The sequence below is a fragment of the Branchiostoma belcheri genome, unplaced genomic scaffold (assembly GCF_001625305.1).
Source record: "Branchiostoma belcheri isolate BF01 breed outbred unplaced genomic scaffold, Haploidv18h27 scaffold15, whole genome shotgun sequence".
Lineage (NCBI taxonomy): Eukaryota > Metazoa > Chordata > Leptocardii > Amphioxiformes > Branchiostomatidae > Branchiostoma > Branchiostoma belcheri.
The window spans coordinates 144,256-162,651 of NW_017802935.1; the positions used below are offsets into that span (position 1 = coordinate 144,256).

The 18,396-nt window shown below is 39.6% G+C and overlaps 2 protein-coding genes across 4 annotated transcripts in view; both read right to left on the reverse strand.

Moving 5' to 3' along the window:
- Positions 1–245: 245 nt before the first annotated feature.
- Positions 246–15,458, reverse strand: LOC109465372 (lysosomal-associated transmembrane protein 4A-like). Of its 3 annotated transcripts, none has more exons than XM_019762586.1 (7): positions 7,777–8,004; positions 6,214–6,334; positions 4,845–4,918; positions 4,148–4,270; positions 3,157–3,252; positions 2,525–2,611; positions 246–2,055 (listed from the first exon to the last, which is right to left on the reverse strand). In XM_019762586.1, exons 1-7 carry the CDS (start codon positions 7,873–7,875, stop codon positions 1,978–1,980), a joined length of 678 nt encoding a protein of 225 aa, XP_019618145.1. In that variant the 5' UTR covers positions 7,876–8,004; the 3' UTR covers positions 246–1,977. The 3 variants fall into 3 exon arrangements, with proteins under 3 accessions (XP_019618145.1, XP_019618149.1, XP_019618148.1); XM_019762590.1 differs by lacking the exons at positions 3,157–3,252; positions 4,148–4,270; positions 4,845–4,918; positions 6,214–6,334; positions 7,777–8,004 and adding exons at positions 11,185–11,280; positions 11,817–11,939; positions 12,307–12,380; positions 13,645–13,765; positions 15,193–15,458 and having other exon boundaries at positions 1,955–2,055; XM_019762589.1 differs by lacking the exon at positions 7,777–8,004 and adding an exon at positions 15,193–15,454 and having other exon boundaries at positions 1,955–2,055.
- A 2,687-nt stretch (positions 15,459–18,145) lies between these two features.
- The window catches only part of LOC109465159 (lysosomal-associated transmembrane protein 4A-like), an 8,156-nt gene continuing 7,905 nt past the window's right edge, over positions 18,146–18,396 (reverse strand). The window contains exon 6 of the mRNA XM_019762306.1: positions 18,146–18,371. Within this exon, the coding sequence (XP_019617865.1) occupies positions 18,146–18,371 (226 nt within the window). The remainder of the gene's footprint in view (positions 18,372–18,396) is intronic.

Genomic DNA, 18,396 nt, shown 5'->3' on the forward strand with positions numbered 1-18,396 from the left:
TGTAGTACATGTATGTGAATGTGTTAAAAATTAATGGCAGACCATGTCGGAACGTAAACATTACAAATGTTACTTCTATAGTTTTTCATCATTGCAGTTATTCTACTGTAACATACTTTTTTTGTGAATATGTTGCATAATGTCAAAGTATCTTTTAATTTAAAACTCCCAAAGTGTCAGGTTGTCTTATTTTTAAAGATCTGAGAAAAGAATACATAAAAGCTAAGAAAAGACAAACACATGTACATGTTGGGCAGACTAGCCTTTATTTATAGTAGAGATGTGTGTACCGTTCACCAAACTGAATCTTTGGTTGAATTTCTTCATATAGATCCCTCCTATACAGTTATAGATAATGGCTCAAAGAGTTAAGAAGTAAACTGAATTTGCAATGTTGATGTATTTACATCTTCGATGTAAGATATAAAACACGACATCTACAATGTAATAATACAAGCCAGCTACATGTACATGGTACACTTCACATTACAGAAAAGGATGATTATTTCTGTTCTTACTTGTTGCAGCATGTTCTGTTCACACCAGATTCACCATACAGCCACACATGTACATTTACTACAAACATAATTAGGGAGGACAGACTTAGCTAGGTTTTTTACCTAACAAGTATAAACGTAAAATCAAGGAAAATTTATCTCCCATATATTTCCACACTTACTACCACCAATTAGTTAATCTGGTTGGGTAAACTAAAAAGAATGACAAGTGCTACACTCTCTTTACCACTCATCAGTTTCAAAATCATTGAATCTCAAATCAGAATCGACTTGCCACTTTCAGATGGGATCGCATCACAGCCCTTCAAATTGCACTTATCTGGAAAAAAACTCAATCCACAAGTTTTTTTTTAATAATCTCTCACTGGAAGCCAATACTTGTTCTACTACACAAATAGTACAATATAGATCAGAAAATACATCAAATCTCTTCAATTACTGCTTATTTGCCAGCATCAAGTATTTAACATTGCTATTAACCTTGAAGCTACATCGTGGCTATATATGTAAGAAGATACAAGGACACTGTGCTCATAGAATTATTCAATATATATATAGTTTTTTTTTGCACATCGTGATAGGCCATATTCTTGTGAAAGGTGACATTCACCAAAATACCAGAAAATCTTGCTATTAGAACTCCTAAAGAAAGCTTCACCACTGGCCTATACATTTACACAATATTATCATAGACAAGCAGCAAACATAATTTATGCTAGTTGAATAATAATGCAGGTTTACCTTAACAAAGAAATGGCCATTCCTTTAGAAATGACCATTTCGTCTGAACCACTATGTAAATAGTTCACTCTTCTGAAAAGACAATATTGTATGGATACAACTAAACTAAAGGCAACCTTCCTTTGCACTGCATATAGTCTGAAGGCAAAAGTGAGCAGGGAAACAGAGGAATTTCCTTTCTGTGTATTTACTTTTCCATTAACATTGGTAGGTTGTTGATCGGACTTCCTTTTTTTGTGACATTGTCTAAGGCATCACCAATTTAATTTGTTGGTTCTGGGACTTCAAAAAGATATGTTTAACTGGGAAAATGTAACGAAAACAAAGCCTGAGAACCATATTGATGCACACAACTTTATGGAGTGAATACAGTCATAGAGTCATATTTAACTTTCCTTCCTGCCTTCTGCTTTGATTTGCTATATTTATGCTTACCTAAGCAGAAGGAAAACATATTGTTTTCGCTCTGTATCTTATTCCTCTTCTCCAAAGAAATAAAGTCAATGACCAGGACCAGATGTCTGTCACCATGGTAACTAGTGTTGGGTTACATCATGTTGCAATTTTATAGCAGGAGGGATTTAGACTCCTGTCACCATATATATGAGTGTTTGAGTAATGTTACTTTGAAATGTCCGAGAACCAAGGAAGCAAATTGGTGCGGCCTCGGGAAGGTCCTGCTTGTTGTCTTGTTGTTGTTTATGTCTCTTGTTGTTATTTATGTCTCAGTTGCCGGGGTGTAGGGCGGGGGAGGCGGCATCTTGGTCACAGTGTCATAGCTGGGAGGGAGCAGGGCCTGGTTGTGGGGAGAATACAATCTGTTAGTGTTAGTCATTCGGAAAACACTTCAAAATTGAAATTCATTTTTAGGCATACATGTAGGTGCTCTGGTGCACCTAACAAAAAAGCAGGGCTCGAAATTCATTTTTGGGAAAAGGTGTACTGGTGCACCCAACCTAAAAAGTTAGGTGCACAAAATTTTTTTGGGTGCACCATAATATAAAATATCACATCAGCAATAACTTATCATGTTTCATTCCTAAAGAAAAGTACTACAACAGTGATTTTATTATTTTGTGCCACTTAGATGTTAACAATTTGCTGTATACTATTGTACATTTAACATCTTTACATATGTAAACTGGTGTACCCACAGAAAAAAATTGGGTGCACAGCTAAAATTTTGGGTGCACTAAGGTGCACATGCACCCAGTATTTCCAGCCCCGATGTTGTAATGAGACAACATTATAAGCTGAGTCCTGACCTCAGTGTCGGGGCAGTAGATGACCTCCATGAGGTTACGGGAGGTGATGTACTTGTAACATCCCCACACAACACCGATGAAGTAAGCCTGGAATACAACACAAACAGTTACTAAACATGGACTATCACTAATCTGCACATGCTAACAGCATCTATAATACTGTGGAGTTTGGTAACTTTCGTTGTGCAATCGTAACAGGATCAAAATCAGAGAGAATTCTAGAGATGTGTCAGCATTTCATAGAGATCCTTTTAGAAATGGCATGCCCCAATTAAACTGCAAGCCCACAAGATACAACATTCCTTATAGGCTGTACATGTAAAATAAAAAAAATAAAAATTAACGGCTCTCAGTGGCCAATGTGCAGATGTTGTCACATTGGCGCACCAAATCCGTAGGCTGTTTTTGGCACACAGATTAGCCTAAGAGGCTCAGTGGGCGTCACTCCACCGTACAGGTGGGGAAGTCGTGTAAAGTGCCTTTCCCAAGGGCACAACGTCGGGCCACGGTGAGTATTGAACCCGGGACCTCTCGGTTCGGGCCTCTCGGTTCCGAGTCCAACACTCTAACCATTACACCACTGACGCTACATGTAAAAGGCACGAGGTAATTTTTTCCTGTAAAAGCCTTACCTTGATGATCATGACCAGGAAGAAGATAGCCATGCAGATCAGCAGCAGGTACTGAGGGTCCATCTTCATCAGTTCTTCACGGTACGGCAAGTTGGGCTGCAAGGACCAGAAAACATCGCGTTAACTTGAAACTGTATTCCCACCTTCAGGGGGCACACGCCCGTTTATTTCACGTTTCCAATCAAATTGACGGTGGCTCTCAAAATGATGTTACGTCAAACAAAATTAAGACTGGATGGCACACTGGTTGTAATAATTACAATGATGGTACGTAAGTCCTGATAATGCTTAAAAACTCTGCAGAGCCCTGCAGGCCTCGAAATTAACTTTTTTCACTATTGTCCCAGAATTGTCCCGAACATAGATTTCAATTGTCCCGAACTGAAGATGGACTGTCCCAGCCTGCTTTTCAGGAAATAAGTTGATGACAAAAATAAGAAAACAACAACTGAATTTGTACAACTTGAAGTCCACTTTATTAGTAAATGTAGGGAAATACATGATAATATCATGGGCATGGCACCGTCCCTGATATTTGGAATCCCTGATTGGTCAAATTTAAATGTTTGTCAGAGTATTATATATTTATAGGCTGCCAGCAGTCTGCAGCAGGATGGATGGATCGCGTTCCCAAATGACGTGGATGGTCTTAGAATTTTCCAATTGCCCCAAAATTGTCCCGAAACGTAATTTGAATTGTCCCAAGCTGAAAATTTAGTGTCATTTGACACTGGGACAATGTTAATTTCGAGCCCTGCCCTGTTTAGTAAATCCTGTATTTACCCTATAATGCGAGCTTTGTAAAATTTGTGCTGGACTGAGCTGTCTGAGCATGAAACTCCCCATCTCATAAAGGGAGACAAAAATAAGTAGCACTGAACTGAAGACCCTGTACCTTGCCCCCTACTTCTGCCGCAAAGAAATTTCTTGTTTTGTAGTAACAGGAAGATATGAAGGATAAAGCTGGGTGAACAATAAATGAAAGCCTTACGTTTTGCTCCATGAAGGTCCTGATGTTGGGCATGTAGGAGACGAAGCCTATGGCTGTGAGACAGCCGACGGTGAAGTCAAACACTTGGATACAGAAAAACGGCAGCAGGTAGCCTGCACGGTGCTGGGGGGGAGGAAGGGGGGAGAAAACAGTTTAGACCACACGTCTATTAACTAGAGTTATACCTTATATATATACACACATGAAATATTTAGAGCTTTTGCATGACGGGGAACAACGGACGTTAAGCCGTGCAGTGAGTATGAGTGAGTGTTTTGAAAATTTCATGCATCTATGCATGGGGATGTTCACCTTTCACTAACTACATCCTTCATACATAATTTCACAAATATGAAATTCCAATCATTCAAATCACAGAATATAAAACAAAAATCCATCCAGTTGATCTAGTTATCTTGGTGACTAACAGTTACACACACACACACACACACACACACACACACACACACACACAAAAAAAAAACGCCAAAATAGTAACTTTCCTTTTTCTATGGAGGAAAACTGCTGAAACCACAGCTTACATTTAGTCCTCTTACTAGCTTGCACAGACATCTACATACAGCTTTTTTCAACCTTGTTCTTCTTTTGTGACATGGAACCTATTTCAACACTGCTTTGCTATATATAAAGCTAGCGCATTTAGTTGTTGATAAGTGTACTGGGTTCTTTCCCTTACCTTTATAGCACCATACAGCATGAGCAGAGTCATGGTAAAGGTGAAGAAAGTGATGGCCAGGGCCACACAGTTATCTGTGGGGGAGACAGAATAGCTGTTAGCTTTGGGCAACTTGGTGAATTGTATATTCATGCCATGCATATGTATGACACATGCTAAAAAGTCCTTGCCTGGTTACCAAACCTATTATAGCTCCCGATTCCTATATGCTCCTCTCTGCAGCGGTAGGACTCGGGAGCTATAAATTATAATAGGTTTGGTAACCAGGCTAAAAAAGTCCTGTATGTATCAGCAAACCGGCAGCTGTCCATCTGTACAAGGCATTCCAGGGTAAGTGAAAATGTTTATACAACAGGAATTCAGCATGCACCTATCCACTCCAGGCTCCAAAAAGAGACTTCGCTTGCCTAGAAATTGAAGTCAAGTGCATCGAGCCATTAACACAGTATCAGTTTGAAGAACAAAGCGTCACACAAGAGAAGTAGAACATGCCAACTCAATCATACAGGGATACAAGTAGTACATCTAACTTTAGACAGAAATCCAGCATCAACTTTTCATGGAAGTCACGCAATCTGGTAAGTTTGCCCAAGCTAACTCTACTTTACAGGCAACGATACAACAAGACTTCATGCAAATCATGATACACAATCAGTGGTACACATAGATACAGTAGGTACAGAGACACAATAGATACAGAGGAAAATACCATGCTCTTCTTATTAGGTCATACACATGATACAGTACCCCCATTTTTGTCCTCTGATTCTCCTCCCATTACTGTGTAATAAGGGGACCACTGGGGAGCTACATGTACATGGGAAAAACAAAACTTTGCCTTTTAAGTTAGGTTGCTGTAGTGAAACAAATTAAAAAGATCATCAAAACTTTTTCGGTGAAGTATCATACTCATAGTCTGCTTGCCCAAGTTATCTTAGATTTTGACTTACTATGTCCTTATTCCTTGTACAATATACTTACAACTTACATGAGAATTAACAAGTGGTTTGATTTGATTTTGATTTTATTGAAATTGCTGCTGGTGTTGTGTCCCGCACATACATGTAGATATGGATACTGGACAGACAATAATCATTTTTACTTGAGTCTAGTGGGGAAAGTCGTGTAAAGTGCCTTTCCCAAGAGCACAAGATCAGTGACATGTCAGGACTCGAAACCGGGACCTCTTGATTCCGAGTCGTGCACGCTGCCATTGCGCCACACGACCCCACTGACAAGTGGTTAGGCCATAGCAAACAAACAAACAAACAGGCAAACAAAAAGTAACGTCACAACAAATAAACACACAAAAAAGTACCAACTCCCTACATTAATTACCAAACCTACAGAGAAACAAAACCATACGTACCGCTGCCGCGTGCAGTTTCGTTGCCGTTATAGTTGAGGCTGTACCAGGTGTCTCCCTTTGGCATGGCCTCCGGATGGGTGATCAGGTAGGCCAGCACCAGCATCCCCAGCAGGTGACACACCTGTACAGGTGATGCAAGGTGAGTAAAGGTGTGGTGGACAAAATACTGCAGCTACATGTAGAAGCATGTTGTACATGTATTGTGCTTAGCACTTTGGCAGAATGTCTCATATAAGGGCGTATTTGCATATATCAGAAGGATGGCATCCTGTTAGTAAATAATAGTAGTTTCAAAATGTTATGGCGAAAAAGATATCGTCTGCAACGGGCAAAATCCTGATGCAATGTTGACCAAGCATCCAGTGAAAACTTTGAAAAATCAGGGTTTCACGCAGGCGCAGTACGTTCTGTGCTAGCTACATGTTGGCACAACGTAATGTGCCTGCACAAAACAGTTAACCTCTAATGTATTGTGCATAGCACTTCGGCAGGACGACTCTTTTGAGTAATCACAATGACATCCTGTCCACAGTTTTCAAATGTTACGTCAGAAAAGGTATTTGCGACGGGCCAAATTCTGAATCTGATGCAATGTTGACCAAACATCCAGCAAAAAGCCAGTTTTCGTGCAGGCACAGACAGTACATTCTACCAACAAGCTACATCTAGCAAGATCAAATATCTGTACCCTACACAAACAACAAATAGTTTGTTTATTTACTCTTCAAGTTCAACATAGTTTGTTTATTTACTCTTCAAGTTCAACATAACTATTGAAGGCATAACAGGTGTCACCACCATTTCAAAGCCGGACATGTTTAAAAGTACATTAGAAAAATACTAGTATTACAACAAATAATTGTGTTAATTCTTGATAATATCATACAGGTGTTTTCCATTCTGGTATGTCCATGTTTCATTTTCATTTTCGTTCCTACATGTATAGACAACCATCCTAAAAACAAGTGGTTTTTGCATATCTGCTTCAAACCTTCAAATCTTGTACAGTACAAGATGGTATAGAATGTTTATGAAAATTTCCTATCTCTACTTATTTTTTTCACAGCAACAAATCAAAGCCTGCCTCAAAATGACATCACTTCCTGATATTATGAAATTTGATGACTGTACCCAAAGAAACAAAAGCTCGAACACAAAAGACCCGTCTTCAAAAATAAACATAAAGTCACGTACATTAAGTGCATTATCTATAATATAAATTCAATCTCAAATTGTTTGCACATTTCCGTGTTGTTCAGTCTCCTTGTTACTCTGACAACCATAAAATGTGTCATAATATAAATATTTTGCTGCTACTTCCGCAGATTTTCTGATGATACGTGTAAATCTAAGACCGCCATCTTTGTTTTTCACAAGCTTGTAAGAATATATCACTGTATTGTCAGACAACAGTCCAACATTTACGAAGATTCGCACCATGACATCTCCACAAACACACGAAAATCGATCTGGAATACACTGAAGAGTTACTTCTGCTGAAAATATAGGGTTTTAGCGGTGAAAAATGGCAGAAAATGGAAAAGAAGTAACGTTACAACTCACCAGGTGTAGGAGGCCGATCATGATGGCCCCTGCCCGGACATGCAAGCACCCGCAACAGCAGCGAAATTCGCCACGTTTCATCCCTTCTTTCGCCTGCATTCTGACCAAATCCTCGCCTCCTTCCTTAAAACAAATCCTTAACTACCTCCTGGTCGGACAAAACGGTAAGAAATCGAGTTAAAAACGCAGTAATTTGAAAAGGAACTGTTCCTCTCAGTTTCGTCTACTTCTCGTCCGACTTCTTGGTTACGTCATACGGGTCACATGATCTCATGTGACTAACATAACCGGTATCCATGCGCCGTGGTGGAGGTGACGACAAGCGGCGATGCGCCCACACAAAGTAGTCCTAGAAAACCCATAATTTTGTTCGGTCTTCCTGTGATTATGTTTCTCAATTTCTTTGCTTATCGGTGTGAATAATCATTTGACTCATCTCTATTCCAGTGAAACTAAACCATTACAATGTTATATCACGAATAGACGAGTGGCAGTTCGATTATAGACCCCCTAGCGTCCTTCTCTATTACTGCAGCAGAACTTCCTAGGGGGCGTATCTGGCAGATTGTCGTGATTTTTGGTGTAGATGCCTTACGCGATTAATGATGTAATTGGGTGATAATTGATGAGGAAAATTCATAAATAAGATGAGCTAGACGTGTCACAAATTTGTTATTAAAAGATCACTTGCAGAGCTTGATTGTATGTATTATGTCCTTCAGTAACGTTAGTCAGTGTAATATGATACGTAAAATGAAGGCTCAAGGTCATACATGATATGGAAAAAATATATAAAGCAAAAATGAGCAATCTGTAAGTAGGTGTACTCAAGATAAAATTTGAAGTGTGTTGGTACCATGATTTTTAATTTCAAAAATACAGCTTTTGATCATTGACACATTAACAGATCATATACGATATACTAGTAGTATTTAAACATCACCAAGCTTGTACCAAAGAGGGCATTGCATTTATTTTACTGTGTACAGTAATGGGAACATGTACATGTACATGTACATACAAATATTTGAAGTAATATAAAATATCATACCATTTTTTCTACCTACCTTCCTACCTACCTAGTCCCTCGACCTCTGGTACATCACATGTACAGAATATTTGTGATTGATAGGAGCCATGAAGTCAACACTAACCGCAGTAATTTGAAGTTAAATTGCACATAATTGTAAGATACATAACGTTACATTTGTAATACATTAAATTACAGGACCAACATTGAAACATCAAATATTTGAAGACCACACTACCACTGCTTCCAAGAGTCAGTGGTATGTCATGTATTTTTTCATGATCATATATTTAAAATTCATCTAAAACTCATCTATAGAATTTTTTTTCCTTTTCACCTCTTTACAGTCTGTGTGTCACTTTCCATTTAGCCTTTGGGCATGAGTTTGGAAACAAATCAAAAACAAAAAGTTAAATTTTTAAAACTTAATCAGCATGAAACAAGACTGGAACTGGGCAAATTATAACATTTCTTATACTGTCCCAACAGAGGTTTAGACGTCAGATTATTTTTGATGTGTTTTTTTCTGGCTTTCTGATTTTTTTTTTTTATCTTTCTGGCTTTCTGATTTTTTTTTTCCGTATCTTTTTTTTTTTTGCCAGCCAAACTATGGTGGCATATAGGATACTGCCCTGCCATTTTGATACTGTGTTCCCAATTTCATACTGTTTTGCAGCCTCCAAAAAAATTATGCTTGGAAACTAAATTTTTTCAAAACTTAGGAGACCTTCTTCAGCAGATCTTCCTTGGTGAAGCACTCTTCTTTATGCCCATTCTTCCAGTGTAGCGTCTGACATTCTACACTACAGTACCGAGCCAAGAGGCACCTGGCACAGGCTTTCAGTGGCTTCCCCGAATCGCTATCTGTTTTTCTACAGTCCATCCGAGAGCATATCACAGGCACGGCCGCTATGTGACACACCAGGCCTTGTTCCACGTGTGGCCCTTCTGTTATCAGTCTCTTTGGCTTGGGAAGAAACTTGAAGTACTCCGAGGGATGCCCTGGTTTTTTATTTCAACCTTGAGCAGTTCGGCGATGAAGAGCAACCGTCGCGCTTCCCCCACATCGTCGGAACCCCTTAACAATCTCGCGTTCATCTCGAAGAGTTTGAATCCGCCTTTTTCCTTAAACGTGTTCTTTTCCTTGTCGCTGCCCATCTCTACTGTGTAGTGAAGGATTCTGTAAGTGTAGTACAACGTCACGGGATTCGTTCCGTGCAACGTGTCCAGAAGCAAGTCATAACATTTAGAACGGCAAAATGGCTGCAGGACGTCTTTTCGTGTCGCCGCCACGAGTATATTATGGAGCGCCCTGAAGGGAAAATCTCTGTACGCCTTTTCGACTTCTCCCTTCTTTCTGATTTGTTTTGCGGTGCGAGCGAGAACTTCTTCGAATGATGGCAGGAGTTCAGTGAAGAATTGGCCGAGCTTCTTGGCCGCGGGGAGGTAGGTGGACATGGTGGAGATGGTTCTGAGCACGTCATCAAGAAACTGTCGGCTCTTGGCGATGCTCTCTTCGGCAGACGGCATCATCTAATCAAAAATAACACAAACGTAACAAGAAATCAGAGATTTGAGGCTTTTGGGAAATGTTTTGGGTACTTAGTACCTGTGAATCTGTGTAGAAAGATAACATTTTCAAAGAGAAGCATATGTTTACCTTCACATGATCTAGCTTGACAAACTATGGTTTTTGTTATTCTTACTCAAGCACAGCACATTCATAGATATGGTGACCAGCCCTTCCAACTGTGTCCTGCCACTTGCCACATAATGTAATCCAACATTGACATGCTACAGCACCATTGACCAACTTTAATATATATACAAGCCTGGAACACAACACAAACAGTTACTTAACATGGACTATCACTAATCTGGACATGCTATCAGCATCCAATCTATATTACCGTGGAGTTTGGTAACATTGTAACGTTGTGCAATTGTAACAGGATCAAAATCAGAGAGAATTCTAGAGATGTGTCAGCATTTCATAGAGATCCTTTTAGAAATGGCATGTCCCAATTAAACTGCAAGCCAACAAGATACATTCCTTATAGGCTGTACATAGTAAAAAAAAAAAAATTAACGGCTCTCAGTGGCCAATGTGCAGATGTTGTCACATTGGCGCACCAAATCCGTAGGGTGTTTTTGGCACACAGATTAGCCTGAGAGGCTCGGTGGGAGTCACTCCACCGTACAGGTGTGGAAGTCGTGTAAAGTGCCTTTCCCAAGGGCACAACGTCGGGCCACGGTGAGTATCAAACCCGGGACCTCTCGGTTCGGACCTCTCAGTTCCGAGTCCAACGCTCTAACCATTACACCACTGACGCTACATGTAAAAGGCACGAGGTAATTTTTTCCTGTAAAAGCCTTACCTTGATGATCATGACCAGGAAGAAGATAGCCATGCAGATCAGCAGCAGGTACTGGGGGTCCATCTTCATCAGTTCTTCACGGTACGGCAAGTTGGGCTGCAAGGACCAGAAAACATAGCATTAACTTAAAACTGTATTCCCACCCCTCAGGGGGCACATGCCCGTTTATTTCACGTTTCCCATTAAATTGGCGGTGGCTCTCAAAATGATCAAACAAAATTAAGACTGGATGGAACACTGGTTGTAATAATTACAATGATGGTACGTAAGTCCTGATAATGCTTAAAAACTCTGCAGAGCCCTGTTTAGTAAATTCTGGATTTACCCTATCATGCGAGCTTCGTAAAATTTGTGCTGGACTGAGCTGTCTGAGCATGAAACTCCCCATCTCATAAAGGGAGACAAAAATAAGTAGCACTGAACTGAACACCCTGTACCTTGCCCCCTACTTCTGCCACAAAGAAATTTCTTGTTTTGTAGTAACAAGAATATATGAAGGATAACGCTGGGTAAACAACAATAAATGAAAGCCTTACGTGTTGCTCCATGAAGGCCTATGGCTGTAAGTATTGATAAAGCTACAAACGTATGCAGCGTGTAGCTGGACTCCTTACAATAACTGAAATGCTTACATTTTGCTCCATGAAGGTCCTGATGTTGGGCATGTAGGAGACGAAGCCTATGGCTGTGAGACAGCCGACGGTGAAGTCAAACACTTGGATACAGAAGAACGGCAGCAGGTAACCTGCACGGTGCTGGGGGGGACGAAACAGAAAACAGGTTAGAACCATCAAACCTGGACAGCTACACGCAAACACAAACTAATCCTGAAACTGGGAACAGTACATTTGTAGATGCTGAACGAGATAGTGAGTGAGTGGTGTCTATCAATAATCTAAAAATATAATTTTACAAGCTTGTAAATATGGTCATAGTACTAGTACTAGTAGTAGTAGTAGTATATAAATATACATATTTGTTAATATCTATTTTGCGATCTGTATTTAGCCCAATGGAGCAAAAAGTGTACATATCTAGGTCTTCATTCATAACACATCCAACTTTCTAGGACAATTTAAGCAAGACATATTGTGGTACATACATGCATATTATACCCCTTACCTTTATAGCCCCATACAGCATGAGCAGAGTCATGGTAAAGGTGAAGAAAGTGATGGCCAGGGCCACACAGTTATCTGTGGGGGAGACAGAATAGCTGTTAGCTTTGGGCAACTTGGTGAATTGTATATTCATGCCATGTATGACACATGCTAAGAAGTCCTAGCCTGGTTACCAAACCTATTATAGCTCCCGATTCCTATATGCTCCTCTCCGCAGCGGTAGGACTCGGGAGCTATAATAGGTTTGGTAACCAGGCTAAAAAAGTCCTGTATGTATCAGCAAACCGGCAGCTGTCCATCTGTACAAGGCATTCCAGAGTAAGAGAAAATGTTCACACATCGGGAACTTTGCATGCAGCTAACCACTCCAGGCTCCAAAAAAGAGACTTCGCTTGGATAGAATTGAAGTAAAGTGCATCGAGCTATTAACGAGGTATCAGTTTGAAGAACAAAGCGTCACACAAGAGAAGTAGAACATGCCAACTCAATCATACAGTGATACAAGTAGTACATCCAACTTAAGACAGAAATCCAGTATCAACTTTTCATGGAAGTCACGCAATCTGGTAAGTTTGCCCAAGTTGCCTCTACTTTACAGGCAACGATACAACAAGACTTCATGCAAATTATGATACACAATCAGTGGTACACATAGATACAGTAGGTACAGAGACACAATAGAAACAGAGGGAAACACCATGCTCTTCTTATTAGGTCATACACATGATACAGTACCCCCATTTTTGTCCTCTGATTCTCCACCCATTACTGTGTAATAAGGGGACCACTGGGGAGCTACATTGTACATGGGAAAAAACAGAAATTTGGCTTTTAAGTTAAGTTAAACAAATTGATAACACATGTATCATCAAAACTTTTTTAGTGAATTTGTATCATACTCATAGTCTGCTTGCTAGTATCTTAGATTTTGACTTACTATGTCCTTATTCCTTGTACTTACAACTTACATGAGAATTAACAAGTGGTTTGATTTGATTTTGATTTTATTGAAATTGCTGCTGGTGTTGTGTCCCGCACATAGATATGGATACTGGACAGACAATACTCATTTTTACTTGAGTCTAGTGGGGAAAGTCGTGTTAAGTGCCTTTCCCAAGGGCACAAGATCGGTGGCATGTCAGGACTCGAACCTAGGACCTCTTGATTCCGAGTCGTGCACGCTGCCATTGCGCCACACGACCCCACTGACAAGTGGTTAGGCCATAGCAAACAAACAAACAGGCAAACAAAAAGCAACGTCACAACAAATAAACACACAAAAAAGTACCAACTCCCTACATTAATTGCCAAACCTACAGAGAAACAAAACCATACGTACCGCTGCCCCGTGCGGTTTCGTTGCCGTTATAGTTGAGGCTGTACCAGGTGTCTCCCTTTGGCATGGCCTCCGGATGGGTGATCAGGTAAGCCAGCACCAGCATCCCCAGCAGGTGACACACCTGTACAGGTACACAGGTGATGCAAAGTGAGTAAAGGTGTGGTGGACAAAATACTGCAGCTAAATGTAGAAGCATGTTGTACATGTATTGTGCTTAGCACTTTGGCAGAATGTCTCATATAAGGGCGTATTTGCATATATCAGAAGGATGGCGTCCTGTTAGTAAATAATAGTAGTTTCAAAATGTTATGGCGAAAAAGATATCGTCTGCAACGGGCAAAATCCTGATGCAATGTTGACCAAGCATCCAGTGAAAACTTTGAAAAATCAGGGTTTCACGCAGGCGCAGTACGTTCTGTGCTAGCTACATGTTGGCACAACGTAATGTGCCTGCACAAAACAGTTAACCTCTAATGTATTGTGCATAGCACTTCGGCAGGACGACTCTTTTGAGTAATCACAATGACATCCTGTCCACAGTTTTCAAATGTTACGTCAGAAAAGGTATTTGCGACGGGCCAAATTCTGAATCTGATGCAATGTTGACCAAACATCCAACAAAAATCCAGTTTTCATGCAGGCACGGACAGTAAATTCTGCCGACAAGTTACAGCTAGCAAGATTAAATATCTGTACCCTACACAAATAACAAATAGTTTGTTTATTTATCTTTAAGGCTTCAACAGAACAATGGAGGGTATGGCATAACAGGTGTCACCACCTTCTCAAAGCCGGACATGCCATAAAAGAACATTAGAAAAATACTAGTATTACTGTAAATATACAACAAATAATTGTGTTATTTCTTGATTACATCAAACAGGTGTTTTCTATTCTGGTATGTCCACGTTTCATTTTCATTTTCGTTCCTACATGTACAGACAACCATCCTAAAACAAGTGGTTTTTGTATATCTGCTTCAAACCTTCAAATCTTGTAGTCTTTAAATACAAAAGAATAGAATGTTTATGGAACTTTCCTTCTCTACTATTTTTTTCCGCAACAAATCAAAGCCTACCTCCAAATGACATCACTTCCTGATATTAAGAAATTTGATGACTAAAAAAACAAAAGCTTGAACACAAAAGATCCGTCTTCAAAAATAAACCTAAAGTCACGTACATTAAGAGCATTATATTATCTATATATAACTTAAATCTTAAATTGTTGGTACAATTTCCGTGTTGTTGAGTCTTTGTTACTCTGACAACCATAAATTGCGTCATAATATAAATATTTTGCTGCTACTTCCGCAGATTTTCTGTTGAATCGTGTCAAGACCGCCATCTTTGTTTTTCACAAGCTTAAGAATTTATATATCACTACATTGTCAGACAACAGTCTAACATTTACGAAGATTCAAACCATGACATCTCCACACACACACGAAAATCGATCTTGAACATACTGAAGAGTTATTTTCGCTGAAAACATAGGGTTTTAGCCGTGAAAAATCGCAGAAAAATATGGAAAAGAAGTACAACTCACCAGGTGTAGAAGGCCGATCATGATGGCCCCTGCCCGGACATGCAAGCACCCGCAACAGCAGCGAAATTCGCCACGTTTCATCCCTTCCTTCGCCTGCATTCTGACCAAATCCTCGCCTCCTTCCTTAAAACAAATCCTTAACTACCTCCTGATCGGACAAAACGGAAAGAAATCGTCTTTAAAACGCTGTAATTTGAAAAGGAACTGTTCCTCTTTCTCAGTTTCGTCTACTTCTCGTCCGACTTCTTGGTTACGTCATACGAGTCACATGATCTCATGTGACTAACATAACCGGTATCCATGCGCCGTGGTGGAGGTGACGACTAGCGGTGATGCGCCCACACAAAGTAGTCCTAGAAAACTGTTCGGCCTTCCTGCTGTGCTTTAATATGTTTGTCCATTTCTTTGCTTATCGGTGTGAATAATCATTTGACACATCTCTATTCCAGTGAAACTAAAACAGTTCGATTATAGACCCCCTAGCGTCCTTCTCTATTACTGCAGCAGAACTTCCTAGGGGGCGTATGTAACAGATTGTCGTGATTTTTGGTGTAGATGCCTTACGCGATTATTCATGTAATTAGGTTATAATTGATGAGGAAAATTCATAAATTAGCTGCATTCTAAGATGAGATAGAGGTATCACAAATATATCAGGCTTTTTTCATTTGATATTTCTTTTTAAACAAGGAGAAGTCGTAGACATCATCCCTCCATGAAATAGCTTGTTATTTTGTAATCTTTTGGTGTATTTCAATAGAGATATTATGAGTCAAACTTTGTTTTTATCAGCAGAATGATTTGTGGTGTCACTTTGTATTTATCAAGCTGTCATGTGCAGGCGTTTAGTGTCTTGTTACCATGGTTTGTTTACTTTGATGGCCAGCAGGTCATTTGCCTTAGCCTGGGTACCATCCCCAGTAGTATATTCGCAAACTCTATAACTGTTATAGAGTTTGCGAATATACTACTGGGGATGGTACCCAGGCTACATTTGCCTGTACATGTAGGTCAATGACCAGGCAAATGACCTGCAGACCAGACAAACAAGATTTATTTTCCTGCAGACTGTCTAGGGGTAAAAATAGATAGGACTGCCTGGGTCTGACCTGCCAGCTGGAGGTATAAACAAAAACACTCTGTCCCAACTTTTGGGTCAAACAGACCATCCTATTATGAAGTAGGGGTGAAAAAGTGAAAATCCTTTTAAATTAAGCAATAAAAATATGCGACAACCTGCTAATGCACTCCAAAACACAAAGAGACTCAACAACTACCCACATACCAAAAATCATACCAAACCATCCCCCAGATTTTCCAAACATTCAACACAAAAAGTCCAACATTAAACATTTTGTAAATATCAAACGCAAACAGCTAGGGGACCCAAATTCAAACCACTAAACCATGGTAATAACAACTACATGCTACCTTAATATCGCACAAACAGTCCATCACGCGAAAACAACAGAATAAAAAAATTAAACTGCAGTACCAAGGTCAATCACCAGGGGCTCAAAGTCAACCTACACAATCTCCAAGGCCCCATCCATCAATCTGCCAAATATCGTACAGTTCCTTCTCACCGATCTTCAGATATCAGACCAAACATGAAACGGAGTAAAAACAGTACCCCCATTTTCATGGAGGGTAAAGATCACTTGCAGAGCTTGATTGTATGTATTATGTCCTTCAGTAGTCATTGTAATTTGATACGTAAAATGAAGGTTCAAGGTCATACATGATATGGAAAAAATATATAAAGCAAAAATGAGCAATCTGTAAGTAGGTGTACTCAAGATAAAATTTGAAGTGTGTTGGTACCGTTTTAATTTCAAAAATACAGCTTTTGATCAATGATACATAGAACACAGATCATATAGTATTTCCACATCACCAAGCTTGTACCGAGGAGGGCATTGCTTTTATTTTACTGTGTACAGTAATGGGAACATGTACATAGTGTACATGTACATACAAATATTTGAAGTAACATAAAATACGAAATATCATAAAACATAAAATACTGTTTTTTCTACCTACCTACCTACCTAGTCCCTCGATCTCTTTTTTTTTCTATAGAGATAAATCACATGTACAGAATATTTGTGATTGATAAAAGTAATTTGAAGTTAAATTGCACATAATTGTAAGATACATAACGTTACATTTGTAATACATTAAATTACAGGACCAACATTGGAACATCAAATATTTGAAGACCACACTACCACTGCTTGCAAGAGTCATTTGTCCATGATCATACATGTACATGTGTTTATTCAAAATTCAGCTAAAATTCATCTATAGAATTTTTTTCCCTTTTCACCTCTTTACAGTCTGTGTGTCATTTTGCAATTAGCCTTTGGGCATGAGTTTGGAAATAAATCAAAAACAAACAAAAAGTTAAGTTTTTAAAAATTAATCAGCATGAAACAACAATGGAACTGGGAAAATTATAACATTTTTTATACTGTCCCAGCAGAGGTTTAGACGTCAGATTATTTTTGATGTGTTTTTTTCTGGCTTTCTGATTTTTTTTTTTTATCTTTCTGGCTTTCTGATTTTTTTTTTCGGTATCTTTTTTTTTTTTGTCCAGCCTAAAACCTATGGTGGCATATAGGATACTGCTCTGCCAATTTGATACTGTGTTCTCAATTTCATACTGTCTTGCAGCCTCCAAAAAAATTATGCTTTGAAACTAATTTTGTGAAATCTTAGGAGACTTTCCTCAGCAGATCTTCCTTTGTGAAGCACTCTTCTTTATGCCCATTCTTCCAGTGTAGCGTCTGACATTCCACACTACAGTACCGAGCCAACAGGCACCTGGCACAGGCTTTCAGTGGCTTCCCCGACTCGCTATCTGTTTTTCTACAGTCCATCCGAGAGCATATCACAGGCACGGCCGCTATGTGACACACCAGGCCTTGTTCCACGTGTGGCCCTTCTGTTATCAGTCTCTTTGGTTTGGGAAGAAACTTGAAGTACTCCGAGGGATGCCCTGGTTTTTTATTTCAACCTTGAGCAGTTCGGCGATGAAGAGCAACCGTCGCGCTTCCCCCACATCGTCGGAACCCCTTAACAATCTCGCGTTCATCTCGAAGAGTTTGAATCCGCCTTTTTCCTTAAACGTGTTCTTTTCCTTGTCGCTGCCCATCTCTACTGTGTAGTGAAGGATTCTGTAAGTGTAGTACAACGTCACGG